The sequence below is a fragment of the Momordica charantia genome (genome assembly GCF_013281855.1).
Source record: "Momordica charantia cultivar OHB3-1 chromosome 5 unlocalized genomic scaffold, Mcharantia_2.0 BLBB01000005.1, whole genome shotgun sequence".
Taxonomy (NCBI): domain Eukaryota; kingdom Viridiplantae; phylum Streptophyta; class Magnoliopsida; order Cucurbitales; family Cucurbitaceae; genus Momordica; species Momordica charantia.
Window position 1 is genome coordinate 20,280,923 of NW_028275163.1, and position 24,006 is coordinate 20,304,928.

General features: G+C 33.2%; 1 protein-coding gene across 1 annotated transcript; it reads right to left on the reverse strand.

The window, feature by feature from the left end:
• Positions 1 to 219: 219 nt before the first annotated feature.
• TOP3A (topoisomerase 3alpha) lies at positions 220 to 21,146 on the reverse strand. The gene is made up of 24 exons (XM_022298594.2): positions 20,742 to 21,146; positions 19,103 to 19,281; positions 18,941 to 19,013; positions 18,700 to 18,822; positions 18,483 to 18,604; positions 18,313 to 18,385; positions 18,114 to 18,230; positions 17,802 to 17,885; positions 16,182 to 16,361; positions 15,908 to 16,036; positions 14,639 to 14,713; positions 11,603 to 11,692; positions 11,366 to 11,470; positions 9,007 to 9,041; positions 8,006 to 8,135; positions 7,763 to 7,815; positions 7,589 to 7,688; positions 5,290 to 5,328; positions 4,348 to 4,426; positions 3,740 to 3,811; positions 2,708 to 2,779; positions 1,993 to 2,142; positions 1,391 to 1,511; positions 220 to 716 (listed from the first exon to the last, which is right to left on the reverse strand). Exons 1-24 carry the CDS (start codon positions 21,033 to 21,035, stop codon positions 470 to 472), a joined length of 2,742 nt encoding a protein of 913 aa, XP_022154286.1. The 5' UTR covers positions 21,036 to 21,146; the 3' UTR covers positions 220 to 469.
• Positions 21,147 to 24,006: the final 2,860 nt, after the last annotated feature.

A 24,006-nucleotide genomic window follows, 5' to 3' on the forward strand; every position in this document is an offset into this window, starting at 1 on the left:
GACAAGAATTAGTTTAACAAATTGTGTATACAAGTTTGACCATTATTGAGCACATATCAAATACTTATGAACATTTTGTGAGCAAAATACATAATACTAAGTATTGACTTTAAATTTCCAAGATTTTAAATCATTTACAATAAGTTGGTGTGGATGTATCTTGAACATTATGACACTATTGCCTCATAAGCACATAAATTAAAATTTTCACCATGAGAATCATTGTAATAAACATATTGTCATATCTATGTCGTATCTTTGTCGATGCTTCTTAGACTTCAAGCATATGTTTCGAGTATATTAGTCCTACGTTTCAGAAATGGTCTAGCAATAAACAAGGGCTGGTTTGGAAAATTTTCAGCTGATATATATAGTTCTTAATCCTGTTTCTAGCTGTACAGGTTACATAATGCTCAACTAATCAAGATCATATTAGTATCTTTTCAGAACTTTTAGCCATGGAAAGGCATCAGGCACCACGGTTTGGGCAAACATTTGCAAAGTGTGATGGATCACCACAAACAAAACATCTTCTATCCGATATCGGCTCACCAGTAGCCGACACAAATGTCATAGCAATATTACCACGACCACGACCGCGCCCATGTCCAGTGTTCTGACCAGGATTAGGATTTGATGCTACTGAGGCTGAGCCCCTGATATTTGACCGTGGAGCACTGTTTCCTCCATTGCCACTGTCAATGTTGTCTTCCCATCTGCAAAATAATGTATTGGTTTACATTTACGTGAACAAGCAAAGGGTATTAAAGCAATATTAGACAGTTTTGACTTGGAATCTAAGGAATTAAGGCACTGTGAAGACTGTTTTCCTTATCAGTTGTGAAGCAAAACTATGGTACTATTAAGACCAAAGTTCAGAATTTCTATTTCAAGAGAAAGCAATTATAAAAGAATAATATGTACTGTGCTTATCCCTCAGTAGCTATGTCCTACTCACCACCACTAAAGAATTGACAAGAGAGATGAATGCATAAAGGAAGAGAGATAAAATAGATTTTATCTTTTAGTTTTTTCGAAAAAATAAATAGCTATCAATTTTTTAATGGTGGTAAGTAGAAAGATACCGATAAACACTTAAATATTATTCATTATAAACTACTTTGACTAGGGGAAAAAAATTAAATTTGAGCTATTTGGCTGAGTCATAGAAGTTTTAGCCTATGTTGTCAGACAAGATTTAAAGCGTGAACTATTGTTTTCTGGAGGGAGTAAATGGAATAAGAAAATGTAAACATAGAATTTTTTTATTCTAATATAATGGAAAATTATAACTCATTCTGAAATACTTAAGCTGGCATGGTAATTTAACTTAATGTTCAAATTTCGTTTAAGAGATAAAAACAAAGTTTAATGGAAGGGGGATGCATACACGAAGAAATTGCAGTCTTGAGATTGACATGAGTAGAACTTTCTTCCCCTGTTGTTGGCAGTATTAGCAGTCCGTAAGACGCATGGTGTGCCACAGTTACTACATGAAACTGAAGATTCTCCTGCCATAGAGAAAAATGTTGGTTTGAAATTTATCAACAGCAAAAAAGAATTCAGAAAAATTTAAGGATCATGTGGTAGAATGATTTTTACATGATTTTGAATAAGCGTTAAACTAATGATAAGAGCTTATTAGTAACAAAATTTATCAGAAACTTCTTAAATTTTGAATAAACAAAGTTTACAAATTTTTTAAAATATAGTCTAAATAGACACAATATTAAAAATGACTTATAATTTAACCGTTCTTTTAATATAAATAACAATGATTAAAATAAAAATGGTATGTCAATTCCTTCACGAACTGTGAGCTCGTGACCATGCAAACGACCCAAAGAAAAAATTAAAACATTTGACAGTAAGCACCTCTATGTTTACACATTTGACACACCCATAATAGTAAATACAATATCCACTCAAAAACATTGAAAATACATTAACAGTTCATTTAAAATGATAAAAATAACAGAAAATTCGGCTTACCACTTTGCCGGCGACGAGCACTTCTGGAACCTACAACCTGCGAAGGGCAATCGTTTGAGGAATGCCCTACTTGTTGGCAGTGAATGCAAACACCTTGCCCGGTGTTACCTCGCTGCGCGCTGGATGATGAAGTGACTCCCCGACCTCTACCTGGAAAACATATTTTGAATGCGCAAAAAGTAAAATGGGAGGAAAAGTAAGCAGAAGAGTGTTCATTCGATGCTGAAATCATATAAATCTGCAAGAGGATTTCTTATTTGTTGGGCCATGTCGATTATTTCCCTTCTTCTAAAGCATGGTACATCTAACAGGTAATGAGACCATAGATCTCATTTTAAAGGAGATTGTCTCGAGTTCGAAGTCAAATTTACATATGTACACATCTTACTCAGATTCTGCAATGAACAGCATTCAACATTCAACAACCAGCAATTGCTCACCAGAAACTTGATAAGATAAAAGAAAAAGAAAAAAGGCGGGATTGGGGGAGGATGGATGGCAAATTTATTCTTAAGCTTAAGTGTAATTTAGAAGACTCTTTCAACAGCTAAACAAATTGCAGGGCATCTCAATTAAAATGAAAAAAATGTAGACGATTTATCAGCAGTAAACACAAGTCCATACTGTTTCTTTGATCTTTAAATCATTCAAAAAAGAAACCCCAACCTGCACATCTTAAAATTATGAAGAAATAACTGGCAGAAAAAGTACATGCCTGACATGCGGGATCCAGTACCACAGATTTCTGTCAATTGTCTAAGAATATCATCGCAACCACCTATGCAACCTGATTATACATTCAACTATTCAAGGAACCAAGAATTTGGCATACTGATCAAGGGAAGAAAAAAAAAGGAAAGTAAAAACTATGCAAAAAATTACTACCACCAACGGTAATACAAGAGTTAAGTGCTACAAAGGGAAGGAAAAAACATAATGGGCCTATTTAGCTTTCAACAAAAAACTATGTGAAGTAATGATTATTATATAAATATATATATATATATATAGGAAACAGAAACATGTATATTTATCAAAAGAGGAGGATGTAAGGAAAATGAGATGAGATATCCCCAAACTGGCAAGAGCTTTACAAAAAAGACTTCCAATTGGTAGAAATTTGCAACAGACTATAATTACAAATAGTGATTAGTCAACATAACCGCCTGCTAATTCTTCTCCTGGTATAGATAAAATGCCCCAAAACAGATGGTCTACAATTTTTTTTTCTCTCATTAGCCACCAAGCACCCTATGTAATCAATGACACCTATTATAATTAAGGTTATACTCTTCTATTCAAGAAATTACAGATTATCTTTCATTCTCTGATTTTTAAGAAGAGATAATTTTAGGCTGGATCAAAATTACAACCGAATGAAAAACAAAAGTTGTATTGATTTCAGAACTTAAAAAACTTAAAACAAAATGTCCTAGCCTTCTCCAGAATAGTTGTTATTCTTTCTTGACAATTATAAAGCATGAACAAGAATGAAAATCTTTGATTCTGCAAGCTTAATAAGTAAAGCATAAAAAGTATGCATACACATCTTTCATCATTATCAAGGGAGAACATACGTGCATCTGATAAAGCATATATGAATAGGTCCAGCTCCCATGTAATATCCATGGTGCATGTAAAAACATAAACTCAAAAAATTTGGGTACAAATTATACCATAAAGTAATGATAGCTGATGCTTAACATAACTTCAAATGAAGTCCCATGATTAAAGGAGCAGTACGTACCCAAGTGGTTAGCATTGTAGTTTGGTGGTATTTCCAGCGGACGAAACTTAAATTGGATCAAGTAAACAGGACCTATTTGAAGATTTTAGAGAAAATAAAAAATATTCGTTATTTCTTAACTCTATTGAGCAAAACCATGGAAACTGTGCTGTATGTTGGCCACACTACCAGAAAATAGAAAATGACAATAACTAGCTCTGAAATTAATGACAACTCTAGCTAATAACTATGAATATGAGAGGCCCATTTGACACAAAAATGACACGATGAGAACATGAAACACATCATTTTCCAAAACAGCCTGGATATAAGTTGGAGATGAGCACAACTAGACTAATGCTGCTATATTAATTATATTGCGCAGCATTTGCAATTTTTCAGTGGTTTGGCAAGAACGGGCTAATACGCTAAAATTATTTATTTTTATGATAGAAAACTGGAATCCAACATGTTCGTCTGCAAATTGGTTGCACGGTTTTTTCATTCATTTTTAAATAAGGCCTCCAATCCAACCATAGATTTAACAATATGATGTTTACACTAATGGTATTCCTGTTCCTTTTAGGAAAAATATAGAAGTTAAGTCGAAGGTAGGGAAGGACGGAAACCTGGAGTGCATGAGTTGCAACAATCAAAGGTTACTGCAGCTTCTGCAATGGATCCTGGGAGCCAGACAACATTTCTACACTGGAAATTGGTAGATAATATATGTTATCTAACTATCCAATACATACGTAGGGGTACTGGTATTGCTAACACAAGAATCAATATATTTTATTATTAGGACCCAGACAACATTCTCTAAATTTCAGTTGGAATTTTATCGAAAGATGAAATTGATATTTCGGCATAAAGTTTCTTAAGAAGTGCGTGCCAATGCTTCGTGAAATAAGTGTTTGTACCATTAGTAGTATGGGCCCTCTAGGCTCTAGTTATGTGTACCTTTTAGTAGCACATTTTCTAGCAGTGCATGTAATTTAGGAGCATTTACTGTCCTTAACCTTTATTGGAAACCAAAATCTACAATAAGAATGATGGAAATATAAGAGAACAGCAGTAGCAACCAAAAGAACGTACAAGATGCCAAAACAGGAATTTAACCATGATGACAATTTTTTTTTATACCTGGGACTTGGAGCTTTGCTCCCCTATACCCAAGGGCACCCATGCCTACCCCAAGGCCCAGACCTATGAGGCATCAAGGATTTTTGATATTAAGCTCACCAAAAGATTCAAACTTGAGACCTCTAAACCAGTATAACCAAGAGACCCCAAGCTCTTGCCAACTGGGTTGGCCCCTTGGGGGCTAACCACGATGACATTCAATTAGCAGAGTTCATATTGCTCAGTGTTAAAAGGGAGATCTTTACAGTAAGAAATCCTTTTCAAGACTAAAAATGTTAACAATGCATGTATTTGTGTGTTAAAATAAGGGAGGGGGTGGTGAGGATGGACAAAGTAACAATCAAATTCCTAATTCGATGTGGAGAATGTAATATGCCGACATGATATTTATAATAAGTGGCACCCAGTATGGAAGATGATCACACCTGGGGAAAGCCCAAACATCCAACCATGTAATTCCCATCCTGCAGATTGCCAAAGTAAACTATTCAAAATAGATACTATAAATAATAAGAACAAAAAGACGAAAATGTTAGGACAAGATTAGTTTCAAGTTTCAACCTACTAGAGATATAGAACCTACTATCTCAAAGTCAAGATTTCTAAACAAAATACAAACATAGTTCCTTTGTATGGACGCATAGAACTGAAAGGGATTCAAAACACAGTACTGGGTGCAATTTAAAATTTTACTTGACACAATATGCTTCAAGAAGATCAATGAGCCTTGGGCAAGAAAACAGCTTTTTGCTCTCTCGTTTGTTTTTGAGATGGATGATTCTTTAATGGAAACAAAGGAGATCAATGAGCCTTGGGCAAGAAAACAAAAATTTGGTGGCACTCTCTCTCGTTTTGCTCTCTCGTCTCTCTCTCCCTCTGTAAGTACTGAAAAATAAAGTCTAGACAAGAAAGATTATATGATGGAGAGGAGCTGTAGAGTTCAATAAATCACTTTTTATTAGAATATGCACCAAACATTTGAGGCTACTTGTTAAGTTAGAAAAAATAAAATAAAATACGCCATCTTTCTACATTTACAACTCAAAAATTAAATTATACATTGGTTATCCTTTTTGCTTTAAATGATAACCAATATTCGCAACACTTGAGAAATTTTTTTACTTTGAAATTCATATCAATTTTGTAATTTTTATTAAAAAAAATGGAAGATAAGATCCTTTTCCATGAATTTCATATTTTATTTAATGTATAATGATAACCAATATTTTTTTAATGTACTTACTTAACCAATATTTTTTATTGTATTCTCACAAATAACCCAATTTTTAAGAAAAATAAAAATGTTGTTTCTTCCAAAATTACAGATTTGTGAGCATTAGTTTCAGGGACATTACCTTTACATCATTCAATTCAATCATAATTTTCAAAAACAGATTTGAGAATAATAACATAAAACTATTTTCAAAATAATTTTTCAAACAACTACTAAATCACTATCTAACAGGAACCTTAACCAAACAACTGATAAATTTATGTACGTGTTAAATTAAAAGTTCTATTAAGTTAAAGAGAAAGAGAAAGAAAACAAAGAAAGAAAAAAGTACAAAAGCAAGCTATGGCAAATGAATTTAAAGTTCTATTAAGTTAAATTACTAACATGACATCCACATAACCTAATTTGAGTCATATAAGATGTCATAACCTTAAAAAATACAATTTAATGTCACATCAGAAGAAGTTAAGAAAGAAGATGCATATTTTGAGTCATGTGAGGTGCCATATATGTAATCTTTTTACTACATTGAGGCATGTAAGCATTTCAAGATATCATTATAATGGTACTACCATTGGAAGTAATTTTTGATAATGATAAGGATGAAAATGAAGAAAAATAAAAAGTGAAAATTCCAGAACTGAACTAAACTTTTAAAAGTTAGATGAAGATTTTTTTTTATATATATCATATACAAAACAAATATTTCATTGTTAAGTGGAGTCATTGATTCGAGGGCTGAAGCAAATTTGACTCAATTGTTAAATGGAGTCACACACTTGTCACCTACGGCAAGACTTCTATGGATTAATATGGTGAAGAGTTTTCTCTCAGAAATTTGGTTTGAAAGGAACTCGAGAATCTTTAAGAGTAAAAGAAGATCTTTGTTTGATTGTCTCCCATCCGCCAAGCTCAAAGCATCTCATTGGTGTTCTCTTTCTGAGCCATTCTCCCATTACTCCTTTTCTCTTATTTTTAACAATTGGGATGTTTATATTTGGCCTTGTAACTCTGTTGTATAGGTACTGTATTTTTGTTTTTATACTTCTTCTTATTCACTCTTTCGAGAGTTTGTATCCTTGAACAATTTTTTTTCCTTTTCATTTCATCAGTGAAAAGTTTGTATTTTGTTCAAAAAATATAAAACAAATACTTCAGTGATGTTATGAAATATTACAAGAGGGGAACCATATACAAGAAATTCCTATCAAAGATAGAACAAAAACGATACAAAAACCTCTCCAAAGTTAGAAAATGGGCGGGAGCATTTATACCAAGAAAAAGCCAACATTAGAATCTGATACTCAAGTTTCTTGTGCTCATCCAAAATGATGATAATAAGTAGATGTGGCGTTGATCCCCTTCAAAGAAAAATGCTTCCAATTTTTGAAATAGATTTTTAAAAGTATGAACTACTCACTTCAATTTAAAAAAGGTTCGATTTATTGCATTGAGATAACTTCCACGAACATGAATTTATAAATCATTACCCTATTTCTTTTAAGCACCATATCTGAGTCCTGACAGAGTCCACATCGCCGAACAACTACTCCGACTGTATGATGTTCATCCCCACCAGATCCATTAGATCTGCATAAGTGAAAAAAAAATGCATAAACAACCAAAAAAAAACCAAAAACAACATTTGATTAGGTAATAAACACCTCTCAAAGAAAACCTCCATGGCTTCGAGAAGTTTTAGCTTATTCAACCTTGCCTGCAGATATTTCCAAGCTTTTATGAGAAGGAAAAAAAGGAAAAAGGACAGCGTAAATAAAATAGATCTTTCATAACAAATGCTTAGTTTCTTAACTTAAATCAATTTTGCAAAAGTCTCATCTAAAAAGTGGAAACAAAATCAGAGATTTAATTGATGATGAAAATTTGTGAACACAATTAATCCTTACATCTAAGAAGCAAGTTTTCATCTGCTGCAAGGATGCAGCCAACACTTCAGCTTTTCTCTTAGTGCCCTCACTAACTGCTTTCATTTCATGCTCCATGACAGCTCTAAGGTTTGGTTTCCACAGTTTATACCTAGGCAAAGAGAATAATAAAGAAAGAAAGCAGTTCAGAATTAGAAATATCGACCTATAAAGAAAGGTAACTGATGAAAGAAGTAGCACAGTTTAAGGTTATTACTTCTCTATGATATTTATAGTGCTGATTTTCAGCCATAACAATTGATGGAATTTTTTGTCTTAATAGGACAGGCTACCTAACTCTATAATTGTTTCTTCTAATGAAATTTCTTTTGCAGTGAAAAATAACACTAATTGGAGTTTCAAGAATACACAGCTAATACATGTGAATCTTTACACTAATTAGCATCTAGATAGAATAAAGCCTGCCATGTTCCAATACCAATCCTCTCTTTCTGAACTTCATACATGATAATTGATTTACAGTACTAAAAATCAAGCCAAGACACGTGTGCCAATGTCTAATTATGGCTACCATACCATGATTAAAATAATTTCCATTGCAAAGACAATTTTCTTCAGAATTTTACTACAAATTATTGGATCACATATTTTCTCATGCCTTAAAATGTGGTAGCAATTGACAGTATATTCTCAAATATATATTTTCTTAATTCTTTACAACTGATGTCGGTTAAATCAGTTTCTGGAAATTCATATTAGAAAAACAACATAATGTTCATAAATTACAAATTAATGCATAAATGTAGATGACCTCCAGGCTTCACTAGAGATGGAATCTAGCAGAGCATAGTCATAAAGCATTGTCTTATTTTCTACAGCAAATATCTAAACCACAAGCTACTAGCCTACTATGTTTTATAGTTCCATCAGGTTAGTCAGTTTATTGGGCGATAACTTCTATGTGGTGAAGGGTGTTTAATTTAACTCATCATCTAGACAATACCTTAAAGCAAAATACTCACCCCATGTCGTCATATCCCATAACCAGAGCCTCACCCTGAAAGAACAGTAAATTTTTACAACAGAGAAAACTAAATGATGGTGGAAAGAATGTAAATTGTAAAGTATTATAAAGCTCCTCAATGATACTGTAAGAAATCTAATCCAATAAAATAAAAAAAAGTTAAATGAGTATCACTAAAACAACCATACAAAGACAACCATGAAAATTGAAAAAAATGGACTCTACCAAACATCAACTTCTCCTCCAACCTTATCCTCAATAATATGGCTGGTCCAAATGATAGTAATAAAAGCACACCATAAGATGGCTTCTTCCATCATATTTGTTAAGTTTATCCCATTTGATTCTTCCAATAAGTATTGATCTCGAGCATTAAAAAACTGCCAATTATCTATTTAAAAAATGAAAACTAAATCAATAATGCAAATATATATATATACTCAAATACTCTCTTTACAGTCACATAACAGCAAATTTGTGGCGATAAGCAAAACATGCAAAATCTCATTCGCGATGTACAATCCATCAGTCTTAATCTTCCTATGAGCAACTGAGCAACACTCCAAGCAGAACTGAATATTTTAAAAAACACCTATTCCAAGCCATCTTTGGTAGAGTAATATTAGTAACAAATGAAAGGGATATCAAGTGGGTTTTTGGAGAGGGGGTATATCTTGAATGAATAAGTCCCTGAAAAGAGTCAAGATTTCAACTGAATATATCCAAGGAAGGAGGAGACAGAAAAATCCTATGACCAAACACTGACAACTCAAGAAACTTCCTATCGTTTAAATTTCTATGAAAATTAAAATGACTAGCATTCCGTACATTAGAAGCATGTTAGTAATTAGCTAGAAACTTTGTCAGAATTGAGTGGTTGTGTAGGCATATTTTGAAAATGATTGTGAAGGAAAATTAAGTCTCTCAAATGTTCAATAAGCTTTGTAATTAATTCCCTAGATATTATAACTTTTTATTTATAAGATGCAAAACTTTATTTCCACAAGAGAATAGAATGGAAAAAAAAAAAAAGGATCTGCGGTTGGTCGTCAAAATAGTGAGTTCATAAAATATTAGATTTAAGAAACCAAAAAGATGTGATAAACAATATTTTTCCAAAGTTGTTCTTCCACCCTCATCTCATCTTTAAAAGTCTTCTATTGTGCTCCAACCATGAATTCTAAAGGGCACCGATAACATTTACACATAATCTTCTTATGATTTATGAATCTCTGACCACAAGCCCTTTAGCCACAAAATCTTTTAAGTGTTGTACTTGTAATAAAGCCCAATGAAGGTTGAAAATCCTTTCAAACCAAGGCAACTCTTTGGTGAAAGATGCTGATATTGAATAGAAGCTTATACAGGATTAGCTGCTTGTTTAGGATAGATAGAATAGTGGTTTGGTTTCCTTCAAATCATAGACTATAATCCCATACAAGTCACAGTTAGTTCTCTGTAGAGAAACTTTGAAGTTGAGGAAATTAAATGGGTTGTCGACAATCTAGGTGCTAACAAAGCCCTTGGCTGGATGGTGTTATAATGTAGCCTAAAGCTCTCAAAGAATCCACAATGGAAATCTTTATTTACAGTTGAAATTTGATTATAATGATGTATGAATACAAGGCTCAAAAGCCTCTATTTACACTGGTAATAGAGGAATTAATAACTAAGTAGGTATTTAAAAACTAAAACAATTAAACCAAAAATACAAAACTAACTACTTTACGACGAAACTCTATGAAAATGATGGAACATTTTCAAACCTAACTTCTTGGCTATGTCCAAGACTTTTTCCAAAACAGTATCGTAAAGGCCATTATTGAGAATATTTACATTATTCTCATCCTTAAAAGGAATCGGCCTTCCAGGGTTACTAATTATAGACCTATCAATCTTACCATAACGATGTACAAGGTGATGAAACTCTTACATTAGATATTGAAACCCATGTTTATGGCCATTATTCACCGAGTAACCAATTTTAAGCCGGTAGCAATGTGAATGTGGAACAAGCTCCCTAGATTTTTTAACATTACAGCACATTTTCGAAAGTCTTTCAATTTACTCTTGTAGCACAAAAAACCTACTGGAGTTAAACGAAACAAAAGAACAAGTACAAACAAGGACTAATTTATGTTCTATCTATTTTAACTGAGGATGACATCATGAGAATTTCTTTAAGTGTTTTCCCAATTCTATACTAACCTCAAAAAGCATATTTAACAACAAAGTTTTCATCATACTAGTGCATTAATGGTAAATGTTGACTGCATTCATCTCATAAATCATATTTAGAAATGAAAGGAGTATAAGAAAGAAAATAGTGACTTCTGGACAAAATCCAAGCTCATTACAAGGTTAGTTGGTGTGAAGCGAGTGTTTAAGTCCTTTGTTGCATAAAATCTATCCAGCAGCTTCTTGATGTGGTCATGCATTGTTGCATCTGTACCAATTCCCTCCTTAAGCAACAAACAAAAAAATAACTTAATAAAAAATAAAGGTTAACCACGATTACAATATAAATTCTAGTCCAACATAAAGCTTCAAACCCAGAACTTGATAACCTCAATTAGCAAATACACCTTACTTACCTTATCCATACAAGAAAGTAAATCGGCTTCACTCAGCAGGGGAGGTGGCCTCGTGACTCCTGAATCAAGAGTTAATGTTGTTGGAACAAACTGTGAAAGAAACAGCCAAAGGGGATAGTTATTGACTCCTCTAAATTAAAGAAAAATACTTGTTCTACAAAAGAAATGCCGAGTCCAACCTCATTCAAAAAACCAAATTCTCTCAAATTAGTGCGTATGATTCTCTCTCTCCATGCATAAATAAAGAAAATTAAAGAAGGAAAGAAGCCTTTTTTATGTGTATGTTAGGTTTAAAGTTAATTCTTAGTTAAAAGATGATAAAGTGCCTGCTTAACATGGAAGGACTTAGTGGACAATTGCAAGTTTAGTTATGCTTCAAGAAAATTTTTGGAACTAAATCTTGGTTACTAATTTTGATTTAGTGATAAGAGATGTTGTTGGACATTCACTGACACATAAAGTAAATGGAAAGAAAAAAACATCAGTAAATAAAACTAATTGGTCAGATACCACGCTCAAACAACCTCAATTCTCATTGATTTTGGGTTAATATACTTAAAAGTCGTTCTTTATACATGAAGTGAAGTGAAGGTGGATGATGTGGTACCTTAACTTATATGAGAACGTGTATGTGGCTTAAGTGCCAAGGCGCAAAGGCACCTCAACCCTTTTAGTTTATTTTTTAAATTTTTTTTAAATTAAAGAATTAGGTAAAGATTAAAAACGTAAATCCAAAACTATTTATTAGAAATATACGTGAGGAAATATTTATTGTTAGGAATTAGGCATATCTGTCATTGGCAAGGAATTAGTTAATGAAGTTGGTTAGATAGAGTTAGGACATACTATAATTTTCAATTTTTTTTTTTTATTTCAATACCATCTTTCTATTAATTTCCATTATAATTTCTGGTTCCTATCACCATCCTGCTTGGAGGTCATCCATTCAAACACAAACTAAACTCCTTAGACTCAACTTCATTAAAATGTTTCTTTGGATTTTTTGGAATAAGAGGAAAGGAAGATCTTCTTGGATGAGAAAAAGCCTTTCCCCTTTTTTTTTTAACAAGAAACAAATTTTTCATTGATATATAAAAAAAAAAATGCTCAAAGATACAAACTCCCAAAGGGAGCGAAGAAGAAAGAAAAATAAATCAATCAAATGAAGAACGGAAGTTTGAAAGATACAAAAGAAATAGAAGAAAGAAGTATACAACATCTGAAAACTTGACAAAAAGGGCACTCCAAAGAAGACTAAGTCGCTTCCTTTGAGATGAAATGAACTTTAGAGATTTTTATCATTAGACTCAACTTCTAAAATCAAAGCTTCGTATTTCTTGATAATCTAGGTGTCATTATGTCAATAGGAAAAAATCATAAAAAAGCACCTTGAAAATCAGAACAAATAGTCTGCTGAGGAAATGAAAAGCCACAATTCTTTCTAGAGACAACAAATAAATGGCAGTTTCTATAAGACCCTTCTGTTCCAACTTCTTCATATCCTCTTTCCTTTTTTTTAACAAGAAACAATTTTTTTGTAAACCTTTCAACTTCTCAAACACCTTGAGAATCAATGAACCCTATTAATCGGTACAATACAAGAGTAATCCCATTTCTTCAAAATAAGGAGGAATGAATATTTGCTTTGAAATTTTTTACTTCTCATCTTCCTTTTCTCATTAAAAAGAATCTGAAAGTCTTCCTCAAAGAATTGCTCACAAAGATCTTCAATAGAAAGTTCTAAAGACTTTAGGGATGAATCCAAAGTACTAATGCTACCTGCAACATCATCTTCATCAGTTTCATTATCTGAAAATTTAAGAGAATAATTTCTACAGTCCATACCTTCATTAGTGGAATTAATTGAGCCATAGAAAAGAGACTTTGTCCCTTCTAATTTGTCTTTCTTCCCTCTTTCCTCATTAAAGGCATTAAGTAAATTTAATTTCAACGAACCCACCACATTTACTGTAGGGTCTGAGAACTTTGAAACGACTTTTTATCTGGAATCATATTTCTTTTGTGGCTATCTCTTAGTGGGAACTTCTTCTCTTTTTTTTTTTTTTTGTAATTGTAGCACCAACACCTTTTTGTATCAACTGGAAGGGCTTTCCGTAACTTTCTTGGTTCAGGTTGAGGTTTCTCTCACCTTTTTTGTACTCTTTTATTTATCAATGAAAAAGTTCCTTGTCTTTTTTTCTTCTTGTTATCCATGAATGTTTGAAAGCTAATTGACACCTCGACTAATTCCACAAGTCAACCACCTAACCCTACAACATTTGATTGTCAAGAAACTTGCGGGATTTAATATCTTAAGTAGATGGCCACCATGAGTTTGAACTTATTCTCACAAAGTCTCTTTACTTTTTCACTTGCCTCACTAACCACTGAGCCAACCTATAGCGATTGTCTCGTGAGAAAAGAGTTTTCAGTTTGAAAAGAAAAAGAGTATCCAAAAAATATTAGAGTTCCCAATTTGCAACTGAATGCATTTTCAAATATAATAAAAACAAGAAATACAATTTATGCAACTTGTTTCACTACTTAGCAGAAGACTAAGTCATAGATCATGAACCAAATAGTTCTTTAGTTTTCAACTGAGAGTTTGCTGCTCTTAGTAGCCTTACTACTGGTAAGTGATCCAGTGATTTAGCAATATGAATGATGTTATTGATTTTCTATGCAGTAATAGACCTACATAAATTCTAACTAATTGAAAAAATTATAATTTAATGTTGGTTCAATTTGAAGGATATATTTGGCTTGCATATGAAATACTTTCCCATATGTTGACTAATTGTTATTGTATGAAACTTGGCTGGTATTTTGTATTGCCTGTTGTATATCCTTTTATTTGTTATGTCATAGTATGGTTTTTCATCCAAAAAAAAATTAATTGAATGAAACTTTTACACATATGAATAATGAATGAACTAATGAGTTCGCATGATTATGATCGATTTGCACAAAAAGCAACCATAAGCAGGACTACCATGATAGATTAATCAATATAAAATGTAACGAGTGAACAGAAACCTGTTGCCCAGAAACATAAGTTGGAATAGTTGAACCTCCCCATGATTCGAAGCGATAAACATCCAGGTAGTTTCTCTGGTCAAAGGAGAAGTCAAGTCATACAAAAATCTACTTTTTAATAGTTCGTCTGAATGTCATATGGAACAGGAACTATGCGCCCAACATGAAGTGATATTGATTAATACAAAAATATCACTTCATGTTCGTCTAAAAAAAAGGTATAAAAAGAAATAAATGGAAAATGAAAATTGCTAACACACGTAAACTATTCTTGATATCCCAAATTGCACGATCAATGTGAGAGTGAGAGTGTATGTGTGTGTGTGTGTGTGTGAGAGAGAGAGAGAGATCAATAATTGGCCGCTTGTTACAGTCATAATACACAATTGCGCCCAACATGAAGTGATATTTTGTGTGGATCATCTTTCGCAGAAGATTTTCAATCTCTCTTTGATGAAAATCAGGAAGTTGAAAAGACAGGCACAATCCCATCCTTTTTCAAAGAAATTGGTATAACTCTTGTACCAAAGACAAAAGTTTAAAAGAATTTCCATCGGTGTTGCTAGGAATTCCTATTTTTGATAAGCTGGAGTTAGAGGCCAGCAGTTTTCATACCATTTTATATGCAGTTCATGGCACTTATAGTAGAGGAAAACAAGGAAAGAGCAGATTCCAGTGGCTTAGGTCCATGGTTGGGAGTTCTGTTTCTTATTTCCATACCAGTTTTTCAGTTTCTAAAGGGAGCAGATTCAGGTACTCAAAGCTTATCTTATTTAAAGGATTTGAAGGATGTAATCAAGGATTTTCATTTTTGGATTCTTTTTTAACTAATTAAGTTCTGAAGTTTAATGTTGTCCAAGGTCTCGTTCTTGAAGTTTTGTAGTCCCTCTTGCCATGGTTTTTGGCTTTTATTGTTATTATTTTGTTTATCCTGCTTCTTGTCGAGCCTCTAATCTGTTTGTACTTTTCTCTTTTTCTTTCACTCTGTCGGAAGTTTGTATCCTTGAACTTTTTCTCCTTTTCATATATCGATGAGTTGTTTCTTGTTCAAAAGGAAAAGAATATATTTTAGTCAAATAAACTAAGGAACCTAAACGATTGTGCTTCTCTGTAAGACACAAGAGACAAGCACCTCTTTGGAGGAACTCAACATGGTGGGCTGTCAGGTACATTGGCCCATCCCATGTTGCAATCACAGAGGCATTAACCTCAAAATACTATTGTTCTTTTTGAAAGTAAGAGATTGAGAAATTTGTGTAGAGAACTTACTGCTAGTATCATTCTCCCAGATGTAGAAAACAATTCACCAGCAATATCAATTTCAACAGTAGTCACAGCACCTACGGCTGGCTGTGAGACACATGCAAGGAAATGACGAACAACTAGCTCGTATAATTTCTGGGAAGAAAAATTCTCACATTATTGATATCTGAGGACTACAAGATGACGGTTTACAAGGAACAAAATGAAAATAGAAAAAAATTCAACAAAAAAATTCAACACAAATATGCAATTTAACAGAGAAGTATAGAAAAACTTTTACATGGTGATCCTGGCTCCATCCGCGTTCTCCAGCTGAGAACTTTGTTGGGTGAATAGGTGGATGGGCTTTGTCATCATGACCGCCACTACTAGGATTCCTCCAAAGTCCTGATCCAGGATCCAACAACCTTTGTGCATAGGCTCCCCAAATTTGATGTGATTGTTGCTCTTGCACAATCACCTACATTACACAAATGCTTAAACACTCATTAATTCAATAAGCAAATGAGAAAAAAATTGAGCCCATTAGACATGTTTCCAATTTTTCACTATAAAAGTCTAATATTTACAACTTCCATTAGTATGATAACTAGCCTTTGTTTAAATAAAACTATTCTTTTAGGATATTCTATTCCATATGAATGGGAGAGGTTACGAATCTACAGCCTATAAGGGGAAGCACTCATGTCTTTGAGTTGTACTCACTGAAAAATGAAAACTGTGAAGCCTCTGTTCAAATAAGAAAAACCTTAATATGGTCCTTGTTAGTCGTGATGCAATGTTATAACTTATAAGATGATAAAAAAAAGCAAGAAGGTTTAATTTCTAAAATCCTGACCATCCTTGTAGTGTAGAACATGAAACAATATTATATGATGATAAGAAGCACGAGGATTTGATTTCTAAAATCCTTATACCATGTATATCGGAAATTATTGGATTCAACCTCATAATTACAGGTTTTGGAATAAAATTGAAAGCTCAAATACACAATCTAGGGAACTTTAAAGGAGCAATCGAAGATCTAGAAGTGGATTCAAAGACTATATATAGATTACTCGGAGTCGCCTTTTATCTTCTTCTTTTGTGTGTGTGTGTGTGTGAGAAAATTTCCATTGAAATACAAAAGAACAGACCGACAAAAACGAGCCTGAGGCTACAATTGCTAATGATTGGAGATAAAGAACAATTACAAAGGAATGTTGTAAGAATCACCCAAAGGTAGGTATTGAAATGAGCTGCATTTCACACCTTCTCTCCAGGACCCCCCAACACCCTTTATCCTCATTCTAATTGAAAAAGTGTCAGGTATAATGTTGGATATAGGCAAGTTCAATTATATTGGTGGTTTTCACAACAACGACACACAAACCGAAAGGTTTCACTTTCACATAACAAGGAATGAAATGCATTTAACTTATCCATTCCCTTTTGTGCTAAGGATGAAAGAAGGTTATGGAAACCTCAGGTTACATGAAGCTACCTCGGATCTTAATATTGAAAAGGGCACAGCCAACACTTGAAAATATTGGAAACATGGGACAACATCCAACATCTATCATGTAAAATTAGTGATGGAAAACTTAAGTACATAGGATATCTTCGGAAGTTCTTATCAAGAAGCATTTTTTTAATTCAGTGTTAGAAAAGGCTAAAGGTTGATCCCAAAGATGGGAAAACACAAAAGAATTCTACAACTTTATTTCAATTATAATAAATATATTATTTCAATGACAGTTGTTTAAGTTTCCTTCAACTAAAAAAAATTACTAAATTTATGCCCATGGAAAACTAGGAGTTAAAAGAGCCAAATACTTCAAGTTCAAAATTATAAGCAGAAGTAAGCAAAAATTGTCAGTAAGATTGGTTATGGAAGACCATTACCAAAACATATACCTACATGAAGATCGGTCCTTTGAGAAAATCCATCAGTCTCCGTACGAGGATAACTAATGAAACCTGCTTGATATAGATCTTCGGCCACCTTTAAACAACTAAAACAAGTTAGAACTTGTTTGTTACCAATATGCAAAGGGTTTGATAGTAAATTAAATACTAAATAGCGCTGACACAAATAATAGGATCTTTACCTAATATACCAATTTCCATAAAATAATGTCGCACGAGAAACTCAAAATGCGCAATGAAATGAAATAAGCTGGTGAATGCAAACTTATTAGTAATTAAGCAAAGATAAATTTTGGCTGCTAACCTTCATGGTGTGTTCAGAACTCATTCGGAAGTACCGTGAAGCTCGTTTTTCAAGCTCAATTGTATTCAATGGATGAGGAGGATACTTTAAGGTCTCTTGTCGTCTAACATTTACAACCTAAATAGAATTGAAAGATTACAAATGCAGGAGCAGCATGCATTCTGGGTTATTATACCTAGTTAACTTTCAACATACTCACCGTAGCAGTTGATTCTTGTACGCACATTTCATAGAGTACAACAGCACAAGTATAATCAAATAGATGGCCTCTCCTGCAAGATGAACGTACGTTATAATTACCAACTAACTGTTACAGTTTTGCTGGAAAAGTTCGAAATTATCAAATAAATCAAGCTACTGTCAATTTACGTCCAACTAAATGTTGAAATTCCATCATCAGAATTGTGTGAGCAGTTGATCGTCCAAAATTCTTCTGGCTCATGAGATTGAATCTCCCAGTAACGCTCAACAACAAAACCAAGAGTAGGAAACTGGGGTAGAAAGGAAGTAAGAAGGCATACAAGTGAGCATCACCAGCTGTGGAATACAAGTAAGAAAAGAATGCAAAGCAAACACCTTCACATACCTGACAAGGCCCATAACTCAAAATAACATTTTTGTCATCTGTGACAGAATCAATAACAAATGCATCTTTCAACAGCATAGTTTGAAACCTAGTGAAAGAAGCACCAATTCGTAGATCAATTTCCTGCAAGTATAAAAGTAATCAAAATAGTAGTAAACAGAAATCACTTCCAGAAAGCCAGATCACACAAAACCTTGCTTCTCAATTAAAAGAAATGGAATTCTACACGAAATGCACTTACTTGTCTTGCATCAACTGCATCAGCAAACCATTGATTTGGTTGAACAAGATTCTGCACAGCTTCGTGAATATCCCTGAACTCAAGATTATCATATACAATGTATAAGTCATGAACTTCAGACAACTACTTGGAACAGGAAAAGACAGCTTGAGGAAATAGAACCTTTCAATCAAAGCAGAGAAGTGGGCCCTCTTAATGGTAAGATGACGATTCACTGCTGTGCAAACATCCACCACTTCAAACGCAATATTCTCTCCTTCTCTGTCACAATCAAGCCAAAGGACGAGCCATTGACACCTTCTAGCTTCTTGTTCCAACGTTCTCTTTATATCCATTTTGTCCTAACAACAGATTTAATTTCAATGAAAAATCCAGCTCCAAATTTGACATAATTCCATGGACTACAATGCAGACCTTTATATAGCTTTGTGTCATGGGGTGGATTTTAATGGCATGCCCACGTGGCAATTATTGGACTTGTGGGGTGAAAGTTCCTTAATGAGGTTTTAAGATACTTGTTAGAGAGTGCTTCGATGTAGAAGGATAGTGATTAAGCAAAGGCAAGAGTTTCTAAGCCCAGCCAAGTTTTTATAGGTCAATGGGGTTTTACAAATGGCAGGAGCTCAAAGAGTGCAACTAGATTGCTTAAGTTTTTGGAGTACAGGTTGCAAGAGAATGAATGGAAGAACACATCGTTATTCTTTTATAGGCCTCCATCTTTTATATGTATATACAAAAATGTAAATATGTGCAGACATATATAGACAACATATATATACCCGTGCATATATATATATATATATATATATATATATATATATGTACATATACATATGTATATGTATATGTTTATCTCTACATATGTATATTATATACACATATATATGTATATATGTATATATATATATATAATATAAAGCCTGAAAATACAAGGGAATATACAAGCTTAGATGTTAGAACATTAACAAGGGGAGAAATAGTAAATGCTAGATAATCGAAGAGAATTCTAGAATATAATTAATTTGTGGAGCTGTTTAAATCTTATTCAAGCATGTTTACATGTTAACCAAATGCAATTTGAATTCAAGTCAAGAATCTCTTAGTTTTCCTAAATATAAAGAAAAATAGCATATGTTTACAAGGTATAGGTAGCTATCTAGTGTGACATATTCGTCCCTTCCATTTTTTGGCTGGCTTTACCATTCTTTCAGCATCTTTTTATATAATGTCTATGCTGTTGAAAACGAACGTCTAACACGATTCCAGTTCAAGTATTTTATTTCACCGTCATAGTTCCACAAACATATCGTCTCCTATTTGGGCGCGTGATAGTGTGTGTCTCCAAATTTACATTCGATCCCCCTATAGTGAGAGGGACTTCTATGTGGGTTTTCTATGTCATTATTCATTCCTCCCATAATTCCCCATCAGATTATTTTTCAGCTAGTTGTTAAAAGAACCTTCAACGGCTACAATTCTAATGTGGTAACTTCTCCAAAGGGAAGATGCATTGATGGAATTCAATAATAGTTACTGGCCTAACAGTACACCTTTCCATGTGGCAATAACTAAGGCCAGAAATAGGATATAGTACCACTTTGATGAGGTAAATATGGATAGAACTGTCAGCAGCCTACAATACCGACCCTTACAAGCTAAACTTACGGTGCACATAATGCTACATCAATCTCAGAGACAGGGAAAACTACATATCTAATGCAGTTATTCATAAAGCAAATATCAATGCGGCAATGCTGCCCATGAAACCCAAAGATGGAGGTAATAAGAACAGGAGACGAACCTCGGGGACAAATTTGCGGACGGGAGCGTGGAAGAGATCGGCTGGGTCACAGGAATGCCACTTCCGGTACCTTTCTTCGAACTCGAGCTCCATGAGATGGCCTGTAACGGAGGTGACGAGCATATTGCAAGATTGCCCTCGAATGGCGTAATTGAACTCGAAAATCTTGTTGTAGCGAGAGCGACCGTCGCGAACTCGCAGGCCTTGGTTCCTGGAGAGTATGGTGGCCACAGCTTTCGCCACCGATGGCTTCTCCGCTACATTGAGAACGGTAATCGGACGCCCGCCGGACATGGCTGCAGCACCGCCGGAGTCCGAGCAACAGCTCTGAGATTTTGGAGGGCTTTAGACTAAATGGCGGGAATGAATAAATTTGGGTTTTTTCCTTTTTCTTTGGGAGTCTATTTTGATTGGGGGTAATTGGGTCATGTGCAAAACTTAATATTACATTTAAGTTTCAAATCTATTCTATTCCATTTTTATTATAGCTCAAATCTAAATTTGTTCCTTTTACAGGGTGTCCGAGTCACCATACGCGCACATCGACTAATCTCATAGAGCAATTTTCTGATTCTAAACCTTTGGTATTGATAAACACGTAAGAATTAATTTCTTAATTTTTAAGCTTTCTTGCTTTTAAATACTTCAACTTTTAATAGGTAGATGATGTAAATTTGAATATTTGTACAGTAAGTCACACAGGTTGATTAAGTTGAGATAGGTATTATGTGGACAGATGTTGGAATCTTAATCCAACCTTCAATTTTTTCTTATTCATTACACAGTTAAGTTTTAGAACGTTGTAAGCCACTATTTGTTACAATTGTTTCACATTTTCTCCATTTCTTTCCACTTCGTGCCAATATGGAACTAATAACATAACGTAACATAGATCATTAATTGTTTATTAACATTAGGTCATATTTGAAATTCAATATTCATTTTGGGTAGCATATATGTAGCTTAATACATGTTTATGATAGCACGAATTAATATATATTTTCGAAGTCACGTAATTCATCTATTAAATTATTAATTTCATAATAAAAATGATGAAAATTGTTCCTTTACAAGTTCAAAACAAAATATAGACATTTCGAGAGTCCAAAAATTAAACAAAATCAACAAACCTTCGATAGCTAGAATGAGAATTGAACTTTAATATTATCACAGTATAATTTTACTATGGTTAGAATGTTTTTCAATTTACCCATGGAAATATTAAGGTTTTAATACTATTTTGGTCATTCTATTTTTTTTTACTTTGATTCATTTTGATTTTTTTACCTTTCCAAACGTTCATTTGCATGTTTGTGGTTTAAACTTTTTGTTCATTTTATTCATTATACTTTCAAAATATCCGTTTTGGTCCCCATGTCTTTAAAAAGTAGTCAATTTAGTCTCTATTTTGCAAAACTTTATATGCACGATAGAAACCAATTAATTCAAATTTATGACTATATTTCAAAAAATATAAGGAGTGAAATGTCGTGCTAAAAATAAGATTAGAATAAATGGGATAAAAATGAATATGAAGGGACCAAAATTGTCGTGTTTTACAAGTTCATAGACCAAAGTACAAAGACGGACTAAATTAACAAAGTTGAAAGTAGATACTATAATGAACTAAGGTTGAAAGTACAAGTATTTAAAACAGAAAAAGAAGACATTTTTCATTATCAAATTATCAAGCAATAGTTGGTCTATGCATTCACTTGTCTTGAATTTCTTTTATTTGTCTCTTCATCTTCTTCGTTCGTACACTAACCCTAATTTTTGTCAACTTAATCAAAGGAGGGAGCCCTAAAATTTTGCCTCCTCCCTTAAAAATTTTGTTTTCCCTTAAATCTTTTGACTATATGAGAAGGGGAAAAAAACAATTTTGTTTTCATCATAATCCCAAAATTCTCTCCCAAAAAACTCATAGTGAATGTGAACATAAAGATTATTTGAGTTTTTTACCATTGACTACCACATCATTTTTTTTTTATAAATATGCTAAGATAAGGATTGTTTTGAAACAATTTTAGAAGTTAAGGGTCAAAATAAAATTCTTTTTTTTTTAAATGATGAGATCATAACTCAAACATATGTCAAAGTTCACTGAAATACGAAGTAGTTAACTTTACTCTTTCTCAAAATGTCATGTTAACCTTGCTAGAATTTCAAAAAATAACTTTATAAAATAAAACATAAAATCATTAAGTGAAGTATTAAAACACATGTCACATTGCTAACTTGCAGCATAGTTAGGTTCAACTGGTTAAGACACCTATCTTCGACTAAAAAATTGTGAGTTATAATTTCACTCCTATATGTTGTACTAAAAAAACATACGTCAAATTACATATGACAAGTGCATTTACATACAAATTTGATTTAAATCTTAATTTGGTCTCCGGTCTTTTTTTATCTATTTTAATTTTTGTATTTTCAAAATTTATATTTTGATCCATATACATTAAACTTTGGTTTATCATGGTCCACGTAGTTTCAAAACTGATTACTGAAATTTTAAAGAGAGATCATATATTCTCTTTTCTCATCTCATTATTTTTTATCAAAACTTAAGCCCTCAACACTATATTAAATAAATTTCTTGAAAATATCACCTTAGTTTTTTTTATTAAAGAATTTTCATGGTATCTAAAAATTTTGCCAAGATTTTACAAATAAAGACAAAAAATGATCATTTTGTAGAGAGTAAAATAGTACACTTTTAGACTTGAGCTTTTGAGCGTCTGTTTGGTTCTTAAAGTTTTAAATGAGATATCCTTGATATATTTGGAAAGTAGTTATAATTCGTCAAGATATTAGTTGACTAATGATGTGGTAATTATGGATTGATTGAGCTTGTTAACTTGAAAAATTATATTCATTTTATATTGTTTTGTTTTGGGATTGGACATGTGAGTTGACAGACTTCATCCTCTTCCTTTCTTCTCTCTTCTCCTCAACCCCGAACGACTTCGCCGATGTTGCTCTCCCCCTCCTCCCTCGTCAACGCATGTCGTCTCTGTTGCAATTCCCTTTGCCGCTCCTGGCAATCACCTTCATTGCCACTCAACTTCTAGATCTAAGGTCGACAAAGAAGGAGAAGAATGAAGAAGAAGATAAAATAAAGAAAGAGGAAGAAGATTGCCAACTCAGATGTTAAATACAATTTGCTAGGTTAGCCAGCACAATCAGATACTAACTCGTCATTTTTTTTTTCCCTTAGTCAACTAAAAGTCTAATGAGTTCAACGACTATTTAGATGTTAAGA

Bases quoted from the DNA above. Each gene is read 5' to 3' on its own strand.
- TOP3A (XM_022298594.2), bottom strand. From the start codon at position 21,035: ATGTCCGGCGGGCGTCCGATTACCGTTCTCAATGTAGCGGAGAAGCCA. The intron at 19,014-19,102 runs GTTCTATTTCCT...TCTTGAGTTCAG, and splicing joins TTCTCTGCTTTGATTGAAAG to GGATATTCACGAAGCTGTGC. The intron at 2,780-3,739 runs GTACGTACTGCT...ATGTATAATCAG, and splicing joins CTACAATGCTAACCACTTGG to GTTGCATAGGTGGTTGCGAT.